The sequence below is a fragment of the Polypterus senegalus genome, chromosome 3 (assembly GCF_016835505.1).
Source record: "Polypterus senegalus isolate Bchr_013 chromosome 3, ASM1683550v1, whole genome shotgun sequence".
NCBI lineage: Eukaryota > Metazoa > Chordata > Cladistia > Polypteriformes > Polypteridae > Polypterus > Polypterus senegalus.
Genome location: NC_053156.1, coordinates 223,616,702 through 223,637,330, shown reverse-complemented (window position 1 = coordinate 223,637,330; position 20,629 = coordinate 223,616,702). Strand labels below are relative to the sequence as shown.

General features: G+C 37.0%; 2 protein-coding genes across 3 annotated transcripts in view; one reads left to right on the top strand and one right to left on the bottom strand.

Moving 5' to 3' along the window:
• eps8l3b (EPS8-like 3b) overlaps positions 1-2,553 on the top strand; it is a 54,289-nt gene extending 51,736 nt beyond the window's left edge. For both annotated transcript variants that reach the window (XM_039748580.1, XM_039748579.1), the window contains exons 18-20: positions 559-644; positions 977-1,109; positions 2,414-2,553. In XM_039748580.1, the coding sequence (XP_039604514.1) occupies positions 559-644; positions 977-1,109; positions 2,414-2,470 (276 nt within the window). In that variant the 3' untranslated portion in view covers positions 2,471-2,553. The remainder of the gene's footprint in view (positions 1-558; positions 645-976; positions 1,110-2,413) is intronic.
• A 1,266-nt stretch (positions 2,554-3,819) lies between these two features.
• On the bottom strand, positions 3,820-20,286 carry LOC120525900 (glutathione S-transferase Mu 3-like). Its single transcript, XM_039748581.1, has 8 exons — positions 20,154-20,286; positions 15,719-15,794; positions 15,111-15,175; positions 14,175-14,256; positions 11,344-11,444; positions 8,152-8,247; positions 5,464-5,574; positions 3,820-4,135 (listed from the first exon to the last, which is right to left on the bottom strand). The coding sequence occupies exons 1-8, from the start codon at positions 20,181-20,183 to the stop codon at positions 4,040-4,042; spliced, it is 657 nt and encodes a 218-aa protein (XP_039604515.1). The 5' UTR covers positions 20,184-20,286; the 3' UTR covers positions 3,820-4,039.
• Between the last annotated feature and the right edge of the window lie 343 nt (positions 20,287-20,629).

Below are 20,629 nucleotides of genomic sequence, written 5' to 3'. Positions count from 1 at the left end.
ACAGTTTTCTAGTCTTTGTCCACTTTAGAATACTAATTGAGGAGGGAGGTTAGGAGGGATGTCACGGCTGGCTTTCTACTAAAGGTATCTCTACCTTTCTGTTTAGTCAGTGCCTGGTTACAGTAAAGGTCTAGACAAACTAAACAGACATCTTATCCTACACCATATTTTTCTGAACAGTGGGCACAAGACACACCACTTTTATGAGATAGCAGTCCATCATAGGACACTATCACACGTTTAGAATGACTAGTTAGTACAATGTATACATATTTGGAATAGATGGAGAAATCCCAGCACCCAAAACTAAGTGTAGTTGCCCAGCACTACAACCAAGGCAAGCTCCTACCATAATACATAATATAGCCAAGGTAGGCTTCTGCCACCTGTACCTGTCTGTTGGTTAAATAAATTCAGATGATGGATGGCAATATGTACCAGTATTATCCCCAACACTACCCTAGCAAGACCGCTGAATCAGATCTCAGATGTAAAACCTTGGCAGTGCTATATGCGAGCAGTACCCTCATTTCCCGATTTCTTTTGGCCCTAAAATAGGACATTGGACAACGTCCCATCTTGAACAAGAAATCCAGGCCAGAAGAAGTGAAAATGTGGCTTCAGTACAAAGGCTTCTCCAAAATGTAAGTGACATCTGAGAGTGCGAATGGGACCCTCAGGACATCATCATCATTAAAAGGGTGGCTGCAAACTGGTCTTCTATGGAAACTGTAAAAAAAAAATGTTTATGTAATAATTGTTGTCCACCAATATACAACAAAAACTTTTAGCTTACTGTGTCATCCTGTAGCCATCCGAAGGGCATCTGAACACTTTTAAAAAAATATTTGGTGTGCTTTTTTAAATATATTGAAGTACTCATAAGGCAGAGTCGCACTGCTTACAGTAGGGCCAACACAATGAACATTTCTTAGAAGGAGCTGGTCACCCAGCTTGTTAAATTTTGTCTTCACAGCACCGTGAAGTGTCTGGGGGTCTTGAGTGGTGCCATGCTCCTGGGAATGACCCGTGAAGAGATCAAAATTGTGTGTCCAGAGGAGGGTGGGAGAGTCTTCTTCCAGCTGCAGGCTGTAAAGTCATCCCTAGCGGTGAGACAATAGCTTTTCTTTGAACAGTCCAGAACAAAATGGCCAATAGCATCTGTAAGCTTTATGGAACTTGTGATATACAGCATTATCAACTGCTTTAGGAGGTTTCTTAGATCATATTTCATCTAATTTCACACATTTACTCAATGAAAAGGGTGGTTTTAAATCCAATTATAAACATATACCCTTCTTGAAAAACAGGAATGAACAAAAGAAAGGCATGGTCTCCCATTCCTGGCAAAATCTTTTAAATTGCCCAGTCTTTATTTTATAAAACACAATCATAAGGCAAGTTCAATAACAGAAAGAAAACTCTTATACATCATTTTCTGGGGGGAATGTGGCAGGAGATATCCATTACACTGACATTTCTACAGAGCTTGGCCCTGCAAGCAGCATTTGGTAACAGTATAAAGATAATTAATCACTTACAGAAACCACAAAATGCCCAGTGTACATTGGTATTGTGAACTTGGTCACCACATTCAGGTGGGCAAAAGTGCTGTGTTCCCCCCCCACTCCCACACCCCCAACCGATATTTAAGGTTTTAATTTGACAAAAATAAAATAAAAGTTTAGATTTATTGGCACCTGCACTAAATACAATTAAATTCTTATTTGCATACTTGACCAACACACACCACATTTTTCCTACATAGGTTATGTAAAAAAATAACCCAGATAAGGCTAAATATGACTCCAGTGCCCCCCTTCCACCATTCATGGACATAACACAACCAAGTCTAAGCCTGTAACACAATTCAAGAGTGCGCTCCTTTACCCATCAAACGTCAAAATGGCCATTTTAAAGCATGAAGACGAGAGTGTTAAATTTTACAAAGGCCGACTTAGCAACTCCTCAAGGAACATCATGGCCAGACAGAGGAGCATAAACCACCTAAAGGTTTGGTTTGGTAACCGCATTCAATACAACAAACTTAAAAAGTACATTTGTCTGCACCTAGCAACACCCTTGTTTGTTTATCCACCCTCATATATGCTATGACCTTATGGAGGCTCTGACAAGTATTTTTGTTTGAATGTAACTCATTTAAAAATATTTGGAATTGAACATTTTTTTTTTTTTTTTTTTTAAATGCCCTTTCAGTGTCTTTCAACCCAATTAACAGTAGCAGCATAGGATTAAACTGTGCTGTGGTTCTCACGATAAAAGGAAGCTCACACACCCAAAGCATGCAGATTTACTGCACTCAGATTTGAGAAAACATGGGTAAAGGAATTAAAAAAAAAAAAAAAGCACAGATAATTGTAAGTTAAACCTTCCTCCTGATCTCTTCTTTCAGCTTGCCAGTGAAAGCGGCCGAGACACCAGCAGCAGCAGCTCCTTTTACAGTCGTTGAAAGGCACAGAAGCTTGTGGAATGCACTGTGAAGCTTGGTACAATTCTCCAAAGTGTGTACTTTAAATCTTCCTTTAATTGCAGTATAAGTGACTGATGTAGAATCAAGTTAAGATTGTCTCTTATAGTTACTACTTTATGCATATTCTGTATAACAGATAATACTTTGTCAAATTAAAATCTATGAAGACTGTATTTAAAAACTTGTCTAAATTTTACCTATAATGATTGTTACCTTTTTCAAGACTCAGTTTTAACCCCCAAAAACAAACAATAAAAGAACATAATTAACCCAAAATACTCTAAATCCCGCTCCTTAAATTCATTCACATTTTAATAAAAAGGCTCTTTGGCCCGACACCATCTGAACTTAATGGATCTCAAGAACTCCCTGAACCTCACCAGATTCTAAGGTGAGGTAGAACGATGACAGACTTCTGACAAACCATTGTAATGGACATGGATATAAAATTACACTATCCACACTAGATTTTTCACAAAAACAAATGCAAGTTAGAACAGCCTTTTCTGCCAAAACATGCCACAATTGCAGTAGAGATTGCACCTGCTCATTGTGTATCTTTTCACAATTTCAGTTTAAAGTCTAGTTAAGCTTACCACTTTCTTGTTAAAATGGGTTGCAGGACTCTAACTGTATTGTTAATAAATTTGCTGTGTGTTAACTAAATATATGCAGATTTCTAAAACCTTACAATGAATAAAAACTTCAAATAGTTTTATCAGAAACTGGGCAAAATTAACTTCTGAACAGTTTTGAGATAAACTGTCTAGGTTTACTATACTGTATTGGAAGCATTTATCTTTTTACACTTCTTGTGAATGAAATTGTGAAAGCCTTTCAAATTCTCGGATCTATACAAATGGCTCTGCTTTATTGTTTTAAGAATGAAGATTAAAAAGTTCTAAACCTGCAGATAGAAGTCACACTGTTCATGATATGCATGTTCACAACCTCATACTCATCATTACACACCACACCCATATACTTGAAGTGTGTTGTATAACATGCTATTGGAAAGAAAAAAATACAAGTATAATCTCTTCCCATAAATTCACCGGGGGTCACTGGAGCACTCACCAAGACAGCAGCACAGTTATTCAGGGCAGAGTTCTTATGTTGTTTTAAAGTCCCTGATTAAAAGTTGCTTTGACAAGCTTCCTATATTCTTCCTACATTCTCACTGAAGGGAAGTCAAACCCATTTTCAACAGGCAAGATCCCCAAGTTGTTATGTAGTGTTGCAAAAATTGGAATATTTTCAACCTGTGTTATTGTAAGATTCAAATATAAATATCTTCCACTACTGTATGACAAAAACAATACAAGCAGAACCCAGAATGTTTCATTTTATTAAATGAATGCAATTCATATTGACAAAGACAGAAATGACAATTTTGCCATAAAAACTGTCAAAGTATAGATTTAAGTGCTCTTTATAAGAAAAAAGGCCCCATTCCAATCATGAAAGTAAAAAAGAGCATAATGCAAACTGCCATCACTAGACAAGAACACAAATAACTGGGGTTCACCTTTGGAAAACAGCAGAGAACTAAGATTTCTGATTACCCCAGAATGCCATCTTATTGTTCACTGGATGCTTAATAAAATGTTTGGATTTCATGTAGGCAGCAATCTTATCCAGTGCCTGCCAAGAAAGAGACAGGCGAAATTTAGTTAGACAGGCCACAATAAAAAAACAGACACTAAAAAAAAAAAAAAAAGCAGTTTTTTTCAACCCCACAGGACTAAGATAATAATCACTTTTAATACAGCTATGAATTGGAGATAACTGTCAAGTCTACTTTTGCCTTTCTAAAAAAATCCCCATTTTGCTACCATTATTGAAGATTCAGTATCCTCTTATAGTATCATGTCATTCCAGCCCTTTAGACATCTTACACCCACTCCAGTTTCTGCTATCATGTCTCCTACTGGCATGTATCATTTTGTTTACTAAAGAGCCAAGTGATTTGTTTCTCTTCGTAAAGGCAGCCCACAAGCAACCAGCTGGCAAATATTAGTGTTGCCAACTTTCACGTACTTTAGTCACTGCTTTAACACCCAAGCATGAATCTCCACATGCATAGTCATGTGTGTATGTCAGGTATGGGGATTTTGTCCAGCACAAACTAATTCAATTACATTCCTGCCAGGCACTATCTCACTGAATGTGAGGAGGCTTTGTGGAACCCTAATCAAGGTCTTCAGAATTCTCAAAAACATTAGTTTAACTGATAGAATTGTGCTGGATCAATTAGAGAAATCATACACTTAATGACACCAATGGAAGTGCATCCATGACTGACACCTAGAGGCACTTCATTTCTTGCCCATTTTTTTTTTATTGTTTTTTTTTTTTAATCTCCTCTACTGCCCACTGACTTGGTTCAGCTTAAGGGGTCTGTGGGCCATCACAATTATAGGAAAATAAAGTAGGCAGCAGTCACCTGTTTCACTACACAAGATGTTGATCTTGCACAAGCTTTGCGCCCCGAAGTTAATGTTCACCCACATGCTACTGTACCACCAAACAAAGCTGCACTCATGGGATTTAAATGAATGGCTGCATTCAGAGATTTATAAAGTGGCACACCAAAGTCCACATTAATCACAATGCAAAGCGACCGTAAAGAACCAATTAATTCAAATTATGAACAAGTCAACAGGGACAAAAGTTAACTGCTATTGTATGATACATTTTCTATGCACCATACTGATGGTATTTCATAAAATTCAGTGCTTAATAAGAGTGGGTGTGTAAGACTAGTTATGAACTTGAACTGAATAAGTATATTGTAAAAATGGATGGATGGATGCTTTGCAGGTTACATACAGGATTACAGTTATAGCTACAGTTTTTCCCCAACAAACAATGCATTTTTTCTAACTCAATTCTAGATACCCCCCTCCAAAAAAAAGCATTGATTTATGGGTTGAATATGCATTTTTACATACTTCATATCCTTGTATTACCTCAAATCGATTAAGAAATTCCTTTAGGTTTTTGAAATCCTTTAGGCAAGTTGGTTCAAACATAACATGCTGATCTAAAAGCTCATACATGATGAAGTCAACAAATGTGATCTGCAGAGAAAGAAAATTTGAAAAGAAAAAAAAAAAAGCCTTCTGAAATAAAATTTAGATAAACTTTTGTGGGTCTGATTCTTTCCCCAACTGCCAATTCTCTGGAGTTTACCAGCTCATCTTGTTGTTTCCCCACCAAGAGCTTTCTTCCCAACATTGCAGTCATGTGTACTGTATGTTGCATTCACGGTTTAATGGATACTTAATGGTCTAGGAAAAGATATCCCATTCAGAGTTTACTACTTGTAAGTAATGACTTTTCAGTTTCTAAAGCTTCCTTGGGCATTATCGCTTTACATAAACTAGTAGTCATTTGGATTTTGCCTGCAGTTGTAGATGGCACCTAGCAGGTAAGAGAAACATGGATCATCTAACTGGTTGGCAGAAAGACTCTTAGCGCTTTAACACCAGTTGGTCAGAGTCAGAATTCTGGAAAAGAGGAAAATATTGGAGATACCAAATGCACTTGGGAATTGCTTCGCTGCATTATACAGCTAGTTAGGGGCATTAATATGGACAATGCCAACAGCATAAGCAGAAGACATTATCTCAAGTGCACAGTAGCACTGCATCTAGTGGACTTTCTTTCAATGTAAAAGAAGTTTCAAACACTTTGTCCAACAAATTCTAATTTAAATATGGATTTTATCCATATCAAAATTTAAAATCACCTGTCTATTTTATTAATTACGAAGAATAATAAACTGTAAATAGGTTCTCATTTAAGCTTTGAAAGAAATGTTGGCACAATTTCATATATGTCAGTTTAAGATTTAATATGTTTTCACTTTTTGTGCAGTTGATCAGTGTCAATGTGGTTAACAGCAAACACTGCACAATCAACATAGGCCCACAAATATTCTCATTAGGGAATTATAGTAATGGTTTCGTTTTTGAATTTTTTTCCTTTCAAAACTTCATAAAATGACAAGTGGCAGGAAAAAAAACCATGCGTTAGAGAGAAAATACATGGTAAGCTGTCATAGTAATATTATAAAAACAAAAAATCCTGGAAAGCAAAAGCAAGGCAACGATACGTGATCTTCTCGTAAGTTCTCAGAAGACATTTAAAAAGACCCGCGAGACAAAAGAGACTTGCCACGAAGCATCTTGTGGGGGCCATAAAACATGAGACTTGGTGGAGAGGGTGCTGTAAGTTGCTACAGTATCAAAGAAAAGGTGATTAATCATCAGAACCAGTTGTAATTGAAAAAATAGCATGAGAAATAGAGGTCAAAAATAAAAGGCAAAGAGTAGACAACAAAGTCTTTTTGCATTTGCATCATTCAATGGACAAAACGTGGATTTACACAATAATGGACCATACGCTATGAGAATCTGTGTTCCCGGAACAGTTAAAGCAACGACAAGTTGAATTTCAAAGAATACACAATTCGGTCAGGTGTATATTTATGATCACGGAGAAGCGATGCAAATTTTAGCAGGCAAAAAGAAAGGTAATGTATATATTGCAGGAACAACATTACACACCAAAGGAGATTGTGATATGACATTTGTATTAAAATGTTTAGTTTACCGTAAGAATAGCTTTTGCTATGGACAATCAAATCACAGGGACAAACATTAGAAAAAGTCAAGATTATTTATTCTAGAAACAGAAACAATATTCACTCACAGGCAGTTATACATTGCACTGTCACAATGTGTCTCCAAAAAATATTGTTTTTAATGAAGCTTTAAAGTAAAAATGCAAATAATGAAACAAATTCCAAAGAAAAAAAAAAATTTAAATTGCATATCCGATTAACCAAACACAGGGGTTGGCAAGTGAAGCAAGCAGGGGGCGAGACCCCCTAGTGTTTAATTAAAACTAGGGGCGCCGCCACCGCTTGCTTCGCTTGCCCACTGGCAATGTTTTTGGAATCTTAATTTTTGCTGGCAACACGAATTAGACGATCTACAAGTCTCCTACTTAAAGTTTAAATTCAAACAATATATTCAATCTTCTTGCTGTTCCGTTATTTTACCGGGTAATCAATTGTTTGCGCTAATGCAATCTTTCCTATCCTTTGAGACTTTTGAATTTTCGTACTTCCATTATCTCTAACCTGCTCTGCATGTGTACCGCGCCAACATTTTTGAATTCTTTACGATGTTCTACTTTGTCATCTACTCCTTTATTTCCAGGCCACGGGCATGAACTTGTCTCACGGGACGTACAAAAGTCTCTCAGAGAAAATCACATCTCGTCTCCTTCCAAGAATTTTTTTATAATAGATTAGAAAATAAAATTCCTTAAAAGTCAAATTTGAGTAATTTACATATGATTAAGATAGATTAACATTTACAAGACTATTAGTAATGAGTTGTTTTAGTTAGAAATCATATTCAAATAAGTAAAATATCTAAAAGCTATTAGGCAATGACAATTGCAATAGATAAGCTACCTGCTGCATTTGTTTTGGTATGTGATTTTTTCAGTATGCATTTACATATAATTCAGTGCATCTTTAACTACTTGCTATACAGCAATTTAATGAAGAGTATAAAAAGCCACAAAACTACAAAGTTTAAACATCAAAATAAAGAACCGCATATGTAGATTTTGCTGCCTACCTTTTCTCCAGCCAACCATTTCCTCTCTCCAAGGTAGCTAGAAAATAGCTTCAATGCAATTGGTAAGTTTTCTAAATATCCAGGCCTCTTTTTTTCCTGAAAGTATCAAAACAACAAAAAAATTACACAAACTGTGCACTTATCCAGCATGTAATTAAACTGAGCCATTTAATAGGAACAAGGTCATACATAAATATCCAATAAACAAATTAACAATACGGTCAGGATGGAAATGCCCTTTACATCTTTTAACATTTGTTAGCTTACATAAACTAATTCATCCTTGCACATGGTTATGCACACAAAAACAAATATGTATAAATTAGATGTGGAATTCAGTATTTAATATTCCTTAAATTAAAATATCAAACCAAAAAAAAAAAACAATGGAAAAAAGTTAGATGGACTGTATAGTCTATAACAGGGGTCTCCAACGTTTCCCCCCTGAGAGCTACCTTTACAAAATGAAAATGGCCGAGAGCTACTCATGTTTTCTAAATTTTCTTCTCATAGCTCGTTTTTACCAAAACTGAATAAGCTTGTTTTGCCTTAACATTTACAAAATGGTGTCCACAACTCACATTTTGCATTAACACATCACAAAAATATTTAGTTCACCTGCAAGTACATTTTGTATGTCTGTATGCACTTTCTAGTGTATCTCACACTATTGAATTAAAACATGAATGTTGTCAAATTCACATCCACATCCATCCATCATCCAACCCGCTATATCCTAACTACAGGGTCACGGGGGTCTGCTGGAGCCTATCCCAGCCAACACAGGGCACAAGGCAGGAAACAAACCCTGGGCAGGGCGCCAGCCCACCAGAGGGCACACACACACAAAGGAAAAATTTAGAATTGCCAATGCACCTAACCTGCACGTCTGAACTGTGGGAGGAAACTAGAGTACCCGGAGGAAACCCATGCAGACACGGGGAGAACATGCAAACTCCACACAAGGAGGACCCGGGAAGCGAACCTGGGTCTCCTAACTGTGAGGCAGCAGCGCTACCCACTGCGCCACCCTACAAATACACAGATATTACTTATTCATTTGTCATTGTGTTACATGTCACTGTGTCACTTCACAAGAGTATTCACATGTCCAGTTGCATATGTGATGTGTTTTTTAGTTAGTGAGATGACTGGCACTGCATGGAGTCAACAAGAGAGGCAGGTGTATGTTGGAGTGTAGCCATCTGTCAGTCTTGTTCTGACCTTTGATTTCATGACCATCATGTCAGAAAAGGAAGACCCAGAGGTATGTAGACCCAAACAAAGCAGACATTTTCAGAGCTACTTGATGAAGATTCTTAGTTATCTGGCTCTACTAAACTCCAGAAATGCTGAGAATGCTGTTAAGACTAACTGCACATTTTGAAGGTTTACTAACATATATAAAATCCAATGTCTGTCCCCTTTGACGAGAGAAATACTTAACTGATTTAGATCTGTTTTTTTTCTTATAATTTGCTTGAACATTCTGGTTGATTCTGTAGCTTCTTTCATTTCGCTATGTATCATATTTCGCTTGCAAGACTAATTTATTAGCGCAATCCATGCAATGGGGCGGTGGGAAGGGCCTTCCTCACTCACTCTCCAGCAATGGGGAGCGTTCCTTAAATCTGCTTAGCTAGCGAATGAGAAAAATTTAATTCAACTGTTTGATATTTAAAATAGTGTTACTTAGGTCTTGATGAGTGAGTCTGGATATTCTCTTAAGTGTATGCCACATTGAAAAGATAGATTGCAATTCAGATTGTGATTTGTGATATGATTTTTTGGAAAGATCACCCACCCCTAATTTGACTAATCAAGTTTACAAATTTATGTAGGATTCATTAACCCTTTTCCGAGCTACTTGGAAAGGGTTTGCGAGCTACCAATAGCTCACGAGCGACATGTTGGAGACCCCTGGTCTTCAGAGTCTCACACAATAGAAGCACAAAAGGTCAAATACAAGGTCAGTAAATTACATCATTCCAATGCTTTGATGGTCAGGATGTTTAACTTTTCCTGCAGTGGGCTGGCACCCTGCCTGGGGTTTGCTTCCTGCCTTGAGCCCCGAGTTGGCTGGGACTGGCTCCAACAGACCCCCGTGACCATGTAGTTAGGATACAACGGGTTGGATAATGGATGTTTAACTTTTATCCCCCCCTCATAACTTTCTGGGATATTTTTCATAATAATTTTAATTATGTGTGATAAATGTAACAATTTATAATTAACCTATTTCAGATCATTATTTTGATTGCTTTTGATTGGCCTGCCTTATATAGATTCAGTTAAGATGCAGAACCATAAGGTAATGAATGTTAGACATTTGTCTCAGTTTCTGGCATTTATTCACACTACCTAGTGTGAAAGCGAATGCTTTTAAAAATGTTTTGCAGTTGGATAATTTTCTAAATGGGCAAAAAATGCTTTTCCGAAAATGATAACTAATTGCACTCGGATTGGTTTGTCATAGCAAGTCTCTAAAACAGTTCAGAATTTGGCTAGACTATTTAGTGGTGGGTTGGCACCCTGCCCAGGATTTGTTTCCTGCCTTGTGCCCAGTGTTGGCTGGGATTGGCTCCAACAGACCTCCGTGACCCTGTAGTTAGGATATAGCGGGTTGGATAATGGATGGATGGAAGTCAAGTAGTGTTAACAGATGCTTTTCAGTATATGTAGAAGTCACATGACAGTACTCTTACATTTCCTTTATTTAGTCAAAGATGGTACCCTACGGAAATTATTGCCAAACACTGGTATTCCATTACTGGTTCACCACATCAGGCACAAAACAGAAACCATGAATGGAACAGCAACCTGCTAAACAGCACTTTACTACATAGTTCTTGACTAAACTGGCAGGTTGTAGGCTAACTAATACATCTTGGATGATAGCAGGAGCTAGAGTATCAGCAGTACACCAATATGAACAAGGATAAAATAGCATAATTCAGATGATGCTACTGGTGCTAGAGATCCCGTATACAAGCATGTATACAGACTGAAAAATGTAAATTGATGCAAAGTATTTGTGAAAAGATACTAGTCTTGTGTGTGAGGTAAAAGAATTTGTATAGCTTCTAGAATTCAAAATATTTACTCCTTGCATTGTACATATTTTACAGATAATTCATTCAAAGTTAAAATAAAAAAAATACAGTAATAAAGTAGTGAACATTTGATGCTTACATAATCTGGATAATAGCACAGCATCACAAAACCATTGCGGAAATCCATTAGCTGGTTCTCTAACTGATCTACTCTGATGCTTTCCTCTTCAGATTCACCACCTACAAAAATACATAAAATGCTTTATTTACCCGGTCTTTATTCTGATGGGACCAGTTATTCACCAGATTACAATTAACGTATTTACTGAATGTATACATAAATAAAAAGAAAAATGGCAATGTTGAAAAACATTTTAAACATAGTGTTTACAGTAAACCCATAATTTTTAAATTACTCAAACTGAAAGCACAATTTGAAATTCCAAACTATAGTAATTTATTAGGTTGATAAGTTTAAGTTACCTAAATAGTTTGTAACATTCAGTGTTTTTCAAAATACCCGTATATTACTTTAGATAAAAAAAAAAAAAAAATGTAATCCATCCACCCATTTTCACAGATTATGGAGTCAGAGCTACCGTAATAGTACTGGCCACAAAACAGAATCCAACTGCAGAATGGGCTATAAGACCTATTCACACACCCAGACAAATTCATAACAGGACCATTCAGAGGCACCAATTAACCTAAGATGTACATTTACCTATAAACAAAAATGAGGGAAACTCATACAGACAGTAACTGATCTTGGATTACTCCTAGAGCTGCGAGACAGATGTATTAAACAACTAGTCTAAAATGCAGTAAAGAAAATAACACACTGAACTGCAAAGAGTCTGATGTGAAAGTGCAAACAGTTCAGGGTGACTGTCAAATGCTTGCTTGAAATCATGTTTGTATTAGTTCTTGTGATTTTTTTTTTTTTAAGATATTAAATGCTAAATAAGCAACCAAGAACTCGAGCGTTGGGTTGGAAAAAGTTAATTCAGAGTGTGAAGCAGGATTTGAACATATAGTGCATCTGGAAAGTATTCACATCGCATCACTTTTTCCACATTTTGTTATGTTACAGCCTTATTCCAAAATGGATTAAATTATTTTTTTCCCCTCAGAATTCTACACACAACACCCCATAATGACAATGTGAAAAAAGTTTACTTGAGGTTTTTGCAAATTTATTAAAAATAAAAATTGAGAAAGCACATGTACATACGTATACACAGCCTTTGCCATGAAGCTCAAAATTGAGCTCAGGTGCATCCCGTTTCCCCTGATCATCCTTGAGATGTTCCTGCAGCTTAATTGGAGTCAACCTGTGGTAAATTTAGTTGACTGGACATGATTTGGAAAGGCACACACCTGTCTATATAAGGTCCCACAGTTGACAGTTCATGTCAGAGCACAAACCAAGCATGAAGTCAAACGAATTGTCTGTAGACCTCCGAGACAGGATTGTCTTGAGGCATAAATCTGGGGAAGGTTACAGAAAAAATTCTGCTGCTTTGAAGGTCCCAATGAGCACAGTGGCCTCCATCATCCATAAGTGGAAGAAGTTTGAAACCACAAGGACTCTTCCTAGAGCTGGCCGGCCATCTAAACTGAGCGATCGGGGGCAAAGGGCCTTAGTCAGGTAGGTGACCAAGAACCCGTGACCCGCCTGGTCACTCTGTCAGAGTTCCAGAGGTCTTCTGTGGAGAGAGAACCTTCCAGAAGGACAACCACCTCTGCAGCAATCCACCAATCACGCCTGTATGGTAGAGTGGCCAGACAGAACCCACTCCTTAGTAAAAGGCACATGGCAGCCTGCCTGGAGTTTGCCAAAAGGCACCTGAAGGACTCTCAGATCATGAGAAACAAAATTCTCTGGTCTGATGAGACAAAGATTGAACTCTCTGGTGTGAATGCTAGGCATCACGTTTGGAGGAAAACGGGCTCAGCTCATCACCAGGCCAATACCATCCCTACAGTGAAGCATGGTGGCAGCATCATGCTGTGGGGATGTTTTTCAGAGGCAGGAACTGGAAGACTAGTCAGGATAAAGGGAAAGATGACTGCAGCAATGTACAGACACATCCTGGATGAAAACCTGCTCCAGAGAGCTCTTGACCTCAGACTGGGGCGACGGTTCATCTTTCAGCAGGACAACGACCCTAAGCACACAGCCAAGATATCAAAGGAGTGGCTTCAGGACAACTCTGTGAATGTCCTTGAGTGGCCCAGCCTTGAATCCGATTGAACATCTCTGGAGAGAGCTTAAAATGGCTGTGCACCGACGCTTCCCATCCAACCTGATGGAGCTTGAGAGGTGCTGCAAAGAGGAATGGGCGAAACTGGCCAAGGAGAGGTGTGCCAAGCTTGTGGCATCATATTCAAAAAGACTTGAGGATGTAATTGCTGCCAAAGGTGCATCGACAAAGTATTGAGCAAAGGCTGTGAATACTTGTGTACATGTGATTTCTCAGTTTTTTTTATTTTTAATAAATTTGCAAAAACCTATAGTAAACTTTTTTCATGTTGTCATTATGGGGTGTTGTGTGTAGAATTCTGAGGAAAAAAATTAATTTAATCCATTTTGGAATAAGGCTGTAACTTAACAAAATGTGGAAAAAGTGATGCGCTGCGAATACTTTCCAGATGCACTGTAGTATCACAGCAGCATGAACAGCTCAGTTTGAACAATCTGCTACATTTTATTTTATAAGGACTAGTCTATAAAGTGTTAGTAACAGCATTTTTATAATTACACTGTTAAAATGGGAGAGATTAGGATATAAGGATATTAAAATAAAGGAAACACCCTTTTCTACTATAAGTCCATTAAGTTGAGTTTCACTGTATTTATGGAACAAGGATATATTATGTACATAAGTATAGTACACAGTATAAATATGCAATATACACAAAATGTTTACTCGTTGGTCTGATGTTAGTCAAAATGTTTATACATACACATGTTATGTTTGCGAGCGATGTATCGCAAAATAGCATTGCTCTGAGTAATCTTCACATCTCCATCAATCAGATACGGAAGCTGGGGGGGAAAAAAAAAAAAACACATTTTAAAATGGTGTGTGTTTAACACATCCTGTAAACCTACAAATTTAGGTTATTTTATTTTCCACCATAAGTAAGAATTTGAAATGAATTTCATTTCTAGATTTGGAAGGCCTCTATCAGCTTACTCAATGAACATGAACCATGCTTCACCTCTATGCAGCTAAGGCACTAGACTAAACCATATAAAATTACATGCAAGAACTCGGACACACAAACTGTAAATTAACATGCAGATAGATGTTTTAAATCTGGGAAAATGTTAACAGCAATATATAATAAAGTCTAAAAATTTACTTTCTGAATAAAAAGGTGCTTCATTTTAGCAGAATGTGGGGAAAAGATGGAATTGAGAAACACTGTTCAAAATATCTTGCTACAAATTAAAACAGTAATAAGAATGTAAGTAAAAAAAACTTAAGGGTTTAAGGATATTTATTCCTTAAAATTCTTTGAGGATGTGTTTGTCTTTATCCTAAAAAAAAAAAAATAATAATTCACTCTGATTTATATCAATAAAAGAAAGCAATGAAAATCCCCTTTACTAATTATAAATAAAAATTAAGGTGTTCCCAATTAGTATATAGTTCAATCTGTGTATTAGGAAGATAATTTGAGAGAAACCTTATGAGCTAACCCAGAATATTGACGGCAAAGAGCAAAACATACAAAAAAAAAAGCACAAAACAAAACTGCTCCCTTGTGTTAACTGTAAAACAAGCAGTGACATGCAGCAGTCAACCTCTATTTAACAGCAGTGAGCAGGTCTAAGCTTTCTGAATTAATATAGATCTCTGCCAAAATGCCTTTGAGCTATTACGCAATACATACATTGGGGAAATCCAGCCCAAGTTTGTCCTTTGCATTTAACCAGCAGCTTTTGTCGTAGTTGGGGGCTACAAAAGATAAACATTGTCCTACTTATTAAAAACAAATAACAGAATGCAGTGAATCTATCCAAATGTTAGTGTTATTTCTTAGTATAAACAATCTGAGTCATTAATAGTATATACACACAATGCACATTTAAAAAAGAGAAAGGTACAATTTCCACATGCTGAAGATATAAAGTACATTACTGAAATTAGCTGCACAAACAAACAAGTTAACAAAAACTGAGTGATAAGTTTGACACAGGCAAGGAAAACTACAAATCTGTTGATTATCTTTCCTCATTTTTCACTCACTCTAGCTACTTTGAGTCAAAGCACAGGCAACTGACAGACTAAAAATGAAAGGTAATCTAATGTTCAAAGAAAAGAGCTTCTCTACAAGATAGAACTTTATTTCTACTCAACGGGAAATATGGCTTTTTACACAGAAGTTATTTCAGGGAAACAAAATTAAGAAATTCAGTCAAATTTTCTAAATTAAGTGAAGAACATTCCAAGTACTGATAACATGAGTAGAGTTACTCAGAGGTCAAACTTAAAACACACCTTCTCCGCAAGAATACAACTTGTCCTCATACTTCGTTTCTGTATACTCCAGGAGAAGCCGAATGGGCTGAGCCAGCTGCAAAAGACAAAATAATGTAATAATAATAATAATAATAATAAATAAATCAATATACAATACTCTGATAATCATATGTTCCAGCATTAAGAAATTATAGAAACATTAATATTCTTAAGATAACCATATTACTAAGCTAAACAGCTGAAGCCAAAAGAAAATGAAGGACTAAGTTTAAAGACATAAGAAAGTATTATTGTAAATTTACATTTTTTTAGTTATGTCATAAATAAACTGTTCAGTCAAAAACACAAATCAGTACAAATGTAAAAACATTTAAAATTAAATAATGCCACATTTAACGGCCAAACACACACCTCTTGGCTCTCCATTTTAGAGATACATATGAACCCAGAGCCTATTAGGAGGTAGTTTATGCATATTGAAACAAACTAAAGGAAGAATAGAGGTTACAAACAGGCCAGGTAAACTTGTCCTAGAATAAAATTAACGTATTCTTGCCAAATTGTTATTTTTAAGCTAACACATTGCACTCATTACAATGGTTTAGGAATCTTCTAACTGAAGATGTTAAAATGATCCATGAGCAATGTTGTATGGGAAATCACAACTGTTTTGTGGTCCCATATAGTAGACTCCCAATAGCATTATTTGTAGCAACTGGAAGGCCAGGTTTATACTTCATGCAACGAGATGCATGCTGCAGCGGACGCTCCTGCTACGCAAGCGTTTTACTGTTTATACTTGCACGCGTAAATCTGGAGGAATCCAGCAGGTGGCAGTGAGAGATATCATGGTGAGAACAAGTTCGGCTTCTCTGTGTTGTGAATAGCCTGTAACACCCATTAAATTCCGATGACACCTTACCGCAATATCTCTGAAAAGGATGTTTAATGATTAAATCCATCAATCCAGGAATGTGTCCATTCCAGCAAGCATTGGGCATGAGGCAGAAACAATACCTGGACTGGACCTCAGCTAATCGCAAGGTGAGTACAAACACACACATACACTGGAGTCATTTAAGCAGGACCAAATCCCCAAATCTGCATATCTTTGGAAAAAAACTGAAGCAAAATGTGGAAAACCAACAGGAAAACATGTGTTGCTGGTATTCCCTGCTTGGAGTTTACGACTCCCTGTGAGACAGCAGTGCTACCGCTCCGCCACCGTGTCACCCCCATGTGTGTAATTAACAGTATTCATTATTTAAATGAAATTAATGATTTATCTGTAAAATGTAACATACATACTTTGATATCGTTTTTCATGATGAAATGCATTAAGCATAAATCTAAAGATTCGAAATTTGCAGAGAGTTGGAATATCATACATTTAATGTGTTCTGTGTGGTGATCTATTGCTGCTTGCCGCTGCTATCAGGTCCAAGAAGCTTGTAGCGATTAAAAACTGGGATGATGTTTATGATGGTCTGCTTTAATGATAAAGTAAACTACAAGGTTAAAGTGGACATTTCGAGATTAAAGCTGAAATTCCCACTTTAATCACAAAATACACGTTTTCACCACTTCCTTAATTTTTTGCCCTCTGTAACTCAAATATAGCACAGTACATTATGTTGCTGTTGTGAAGTTGCCAAAAAAAAGGGCACAAAAGAGGATATGTGAGACTTAATAGGATCCACATAGAGGCTTTCTGTGACATATAGATAGTAAACAGACTCTGATGTCAAATTCCGCTTTTATCACACTGTGCCCACCGACTATTTGCTGGTACTGCAACTCGCGCACACATTGCGTTAATTTCTGAGAACCTGCTCAGACGTTGCGTCAAATGAATGCTGGGAATGCGTGGCAGCCATGATGGGTGCGAGTATGCATTCTGAGTGTGAAGCATAAATGAGCCCTTACTCCAACACTGACTGATAAGCAAATTGTATTCCCTAATTTGGTCTAAAAGGATTTACCCAGACTTTGGAACCTATGTCCGACAGATTTTACATAATTTTAGTCAAAATATAGACTTATCAGAATTGGACCATGGTTTATAAAGACTGAAGAAGGTATCCTGTGAACGGCTGAACCCTATTCCTTATTTTAAACTCCAATAGAAGAGGTAGTCCCTTTGTCATTTTTGCCTGAGACAGTGTAGTAGCACCTTTAGATTAGATTGTGTTGTATATGTATCTTAATTACTATTAGTTGCTAGTACAGACTCAAGTACTAGCAAACTAGTTTTATTGCGCTTAAAGATGACATTACAATATTTAAAAATTCAATCAGTGTAACATTTCCAAATGACAATCAACTTAAAATTAAAATCAACACCTTAACACCTCCCCTACTCAGTTTTTTACAGCTATGTCAACAAAATGCCCATTACGAAACAGTAATCCACATGTATTAAAACAACAAAAGGAGAACAAACAGACTGACGCACTTTGTTTATATTAACAAATTGGCAAATATTAAAAAGATCTGCAGTATAGCTCAGAATGTTTTCCCTACATTCAGATAATATGCATTGCTTTTGCTGCTTTGCAGAGTCATGGAGAGTTGATTAGAATCCTTCCAACTGAGCAAAACAAAAAAGTGCAAGCAATATCATTTAGAAAAACACTAAATGTATTATGTAATCTTATCCATCTGGTAGTTCTCCAAATATTGATGACCCCGGACCCTAAATTATGACATTCCAATACTAAATAAAACTAGCGAGACAGAAGCTACAGGTCATTAACAATTAGGGTCATCTCCCCGATAGGTTTTAGGACGTATTAATATTGACAGATGCCCCTAATGCACAGTTTTACATTGAATTACTCCTTGTATGAACTGATGTGTATAATGTGAATGACCACTTCTTGCAAGAGATGTTGATTTAACTCTTAAGTACTCTTAATTCATTGATGACTGTCCAGCAGTGCACCATGTGAATCTGGGTTATAAAGTTTGGATATACAACTGATATTCTGATTGTCGATCATAATATATTCAAATATGCATACAAATGAAGATTTTTTTTTACTAACAAATAAAAGGCTTCTAACTGGTACATTGAAGAAGTAGTGTTTATTTTAGGAAAACTATATTTCAAGAATAGTTATTCAAAGAATACATACATATCGTTAATACGAGGGTCCCTAAAATGTCCTGATACTGTAAATAGGATACATAAGACTAGGTTGGGAACATGAGCGGATAGAATCTATGATTATTGCACATTGGAGCTGCCAAGATAAAAAGCTCTGCCTTGAATCATTTCCTACATTGGTACCTTATTTAGGTGAATGATGCACCATTTGATTTCTAGTAAACTGGTGATAGCTAGGAATAGAAAGAGCAGAAAGCAAAACGGAGAAGCCTTGAAAAGATTTCCTTTCCATGGCAGGTCCATAGATCTAAGAGCTGCTTTTCTTGCAGCTTTCTATAAGGGATAAACCAAGTATAACCGTACAACAATCTACAGTACTAATTCTGATGGCAAATTCTAGCTTTAAAAAAGTTTCTACAACAGCCTGGAATAGAGCTGTACCAGGGAAGGCAGTGAAAAAACAATATGGGTATACAGTATATGGTGTATTACATAAACTAGGCTTGCACAAGCATTTAACACGTCCTCATTTAAAAAAAAAAAAAAGTGTACAAACTAACAGAGTAGAAATAAAACCAGTCAGCAAAGGAGATGCTTAAGGCCGATTCCACTGCGGAACCGCTTTTAAACATCAGCAGCTGCCATTAACTCCGCATAATGCCTTATTGAGATTTTATCATTATACACGGCTTTATTACCCTATATAATGCATTGCAGTTTTATACAGTAGTGATGCCAAATTTTACCCAACAGGTTTTAATGTTGGGCTGTATCAGCTGGGTCACGTACCCGGTTTTGAAGTTTGTATTGCACTTTTCCGGTTTTAGACAACGGGGATTTGTACTCCCTCTTTAATGGTGCGGAACACTCGCATCAACCGCCCCAGCAGCTTTATCTCCAAGTCTACAGTTTCTTGGTGTTACAATAAACAGGGGATTGGCACACTTGAAGTTCCTGGCATCACCAACAGATCCGTTTAAATTATTTACAAGTGATCTTGCAGAAAGGATTAAGCTTTGCTACGTACGTTCTGGCAGTTCTTTTGATATTCAGGTTCTGCTTTTCCTGAGGAGATCACATACATTAAGTTAAATAAAAGTTTTACATAAAATCACAAATGCCGCGGGGAGTACTTTGCAAAATACTCCAAGATATATTTTAACATTATAAAACTACTGCTGAAAAACGAGAGTTTCGAAGAATCGCGCGATTAAAAAGCAGGCCTGACTACTTTTTTAATGGAGCCAAGAACCGACATCCTCTGTTAAACCGAGTAAACCTTCCAGAAGGCATCTACCTGTCGAACATTATTAGTGAACAGTTACGTCTACAGTTTGCACTTACCCCTCGTATATCCCAGTAGCCCAGTATCATCGCTATTCCTTTCTTGAATGTTAACACCAGCGAGAAAGAAGTAAGCGCTTACACAAGCAGTCTTTATGCACTCGGCTGTCCAATCACGGGCCGTTGGCGTTCCTTATCCTTCTGCGCGCGCAAATTTACGGGCTTGCGCTTCCAACGCGCCCTCAACCCAGTAAAGGAAGACTGCTGCGGAATGATGATGCCAAGTTCACGGGATGGTAATTTCATTTTTCGTTTATAATTAGTAACACTATTTGCGAAAAGCGGTATGAAAACGAAACGTTTTGAGTTTTATTTGGAGGAAAATTGTAATATTTGAACGGACCGTGAGAAGAAATGTTAGTGCCTGTGGACCGCAGCTGGAGTGATGCATCGCAGAGCAGTCAGGCACCAGTTAGTCCAACCACCGCGTATCAGTTTATTTATTAGAGTAAATGTTTTCAAGCAATTTTAATACT

Excerpts from the sequence above, each read along its gene's own strand:
- LOC120525900 (XM_039748581.1), bottom strand. The coding sequence starts at position 20,183 with ATGATACTGGGCTACTGGGATATACGAGGG. Across the intron at positions 14,257-15,110 it reads TTGGGCTGGATTTCCCCAAT|CTTCCGTATCTGATTGATGG; the intron begins GTATGTATTGCG and ends TTTCCCCCCCAG. Across the intron at positions 11,445-14,174 it reads CGCTCGCAAACATAACATGT|GTGGTGAATCTGAAGAGGAA; the intron begins GTATGTATAAAC and ends GTATTTTTGTAG.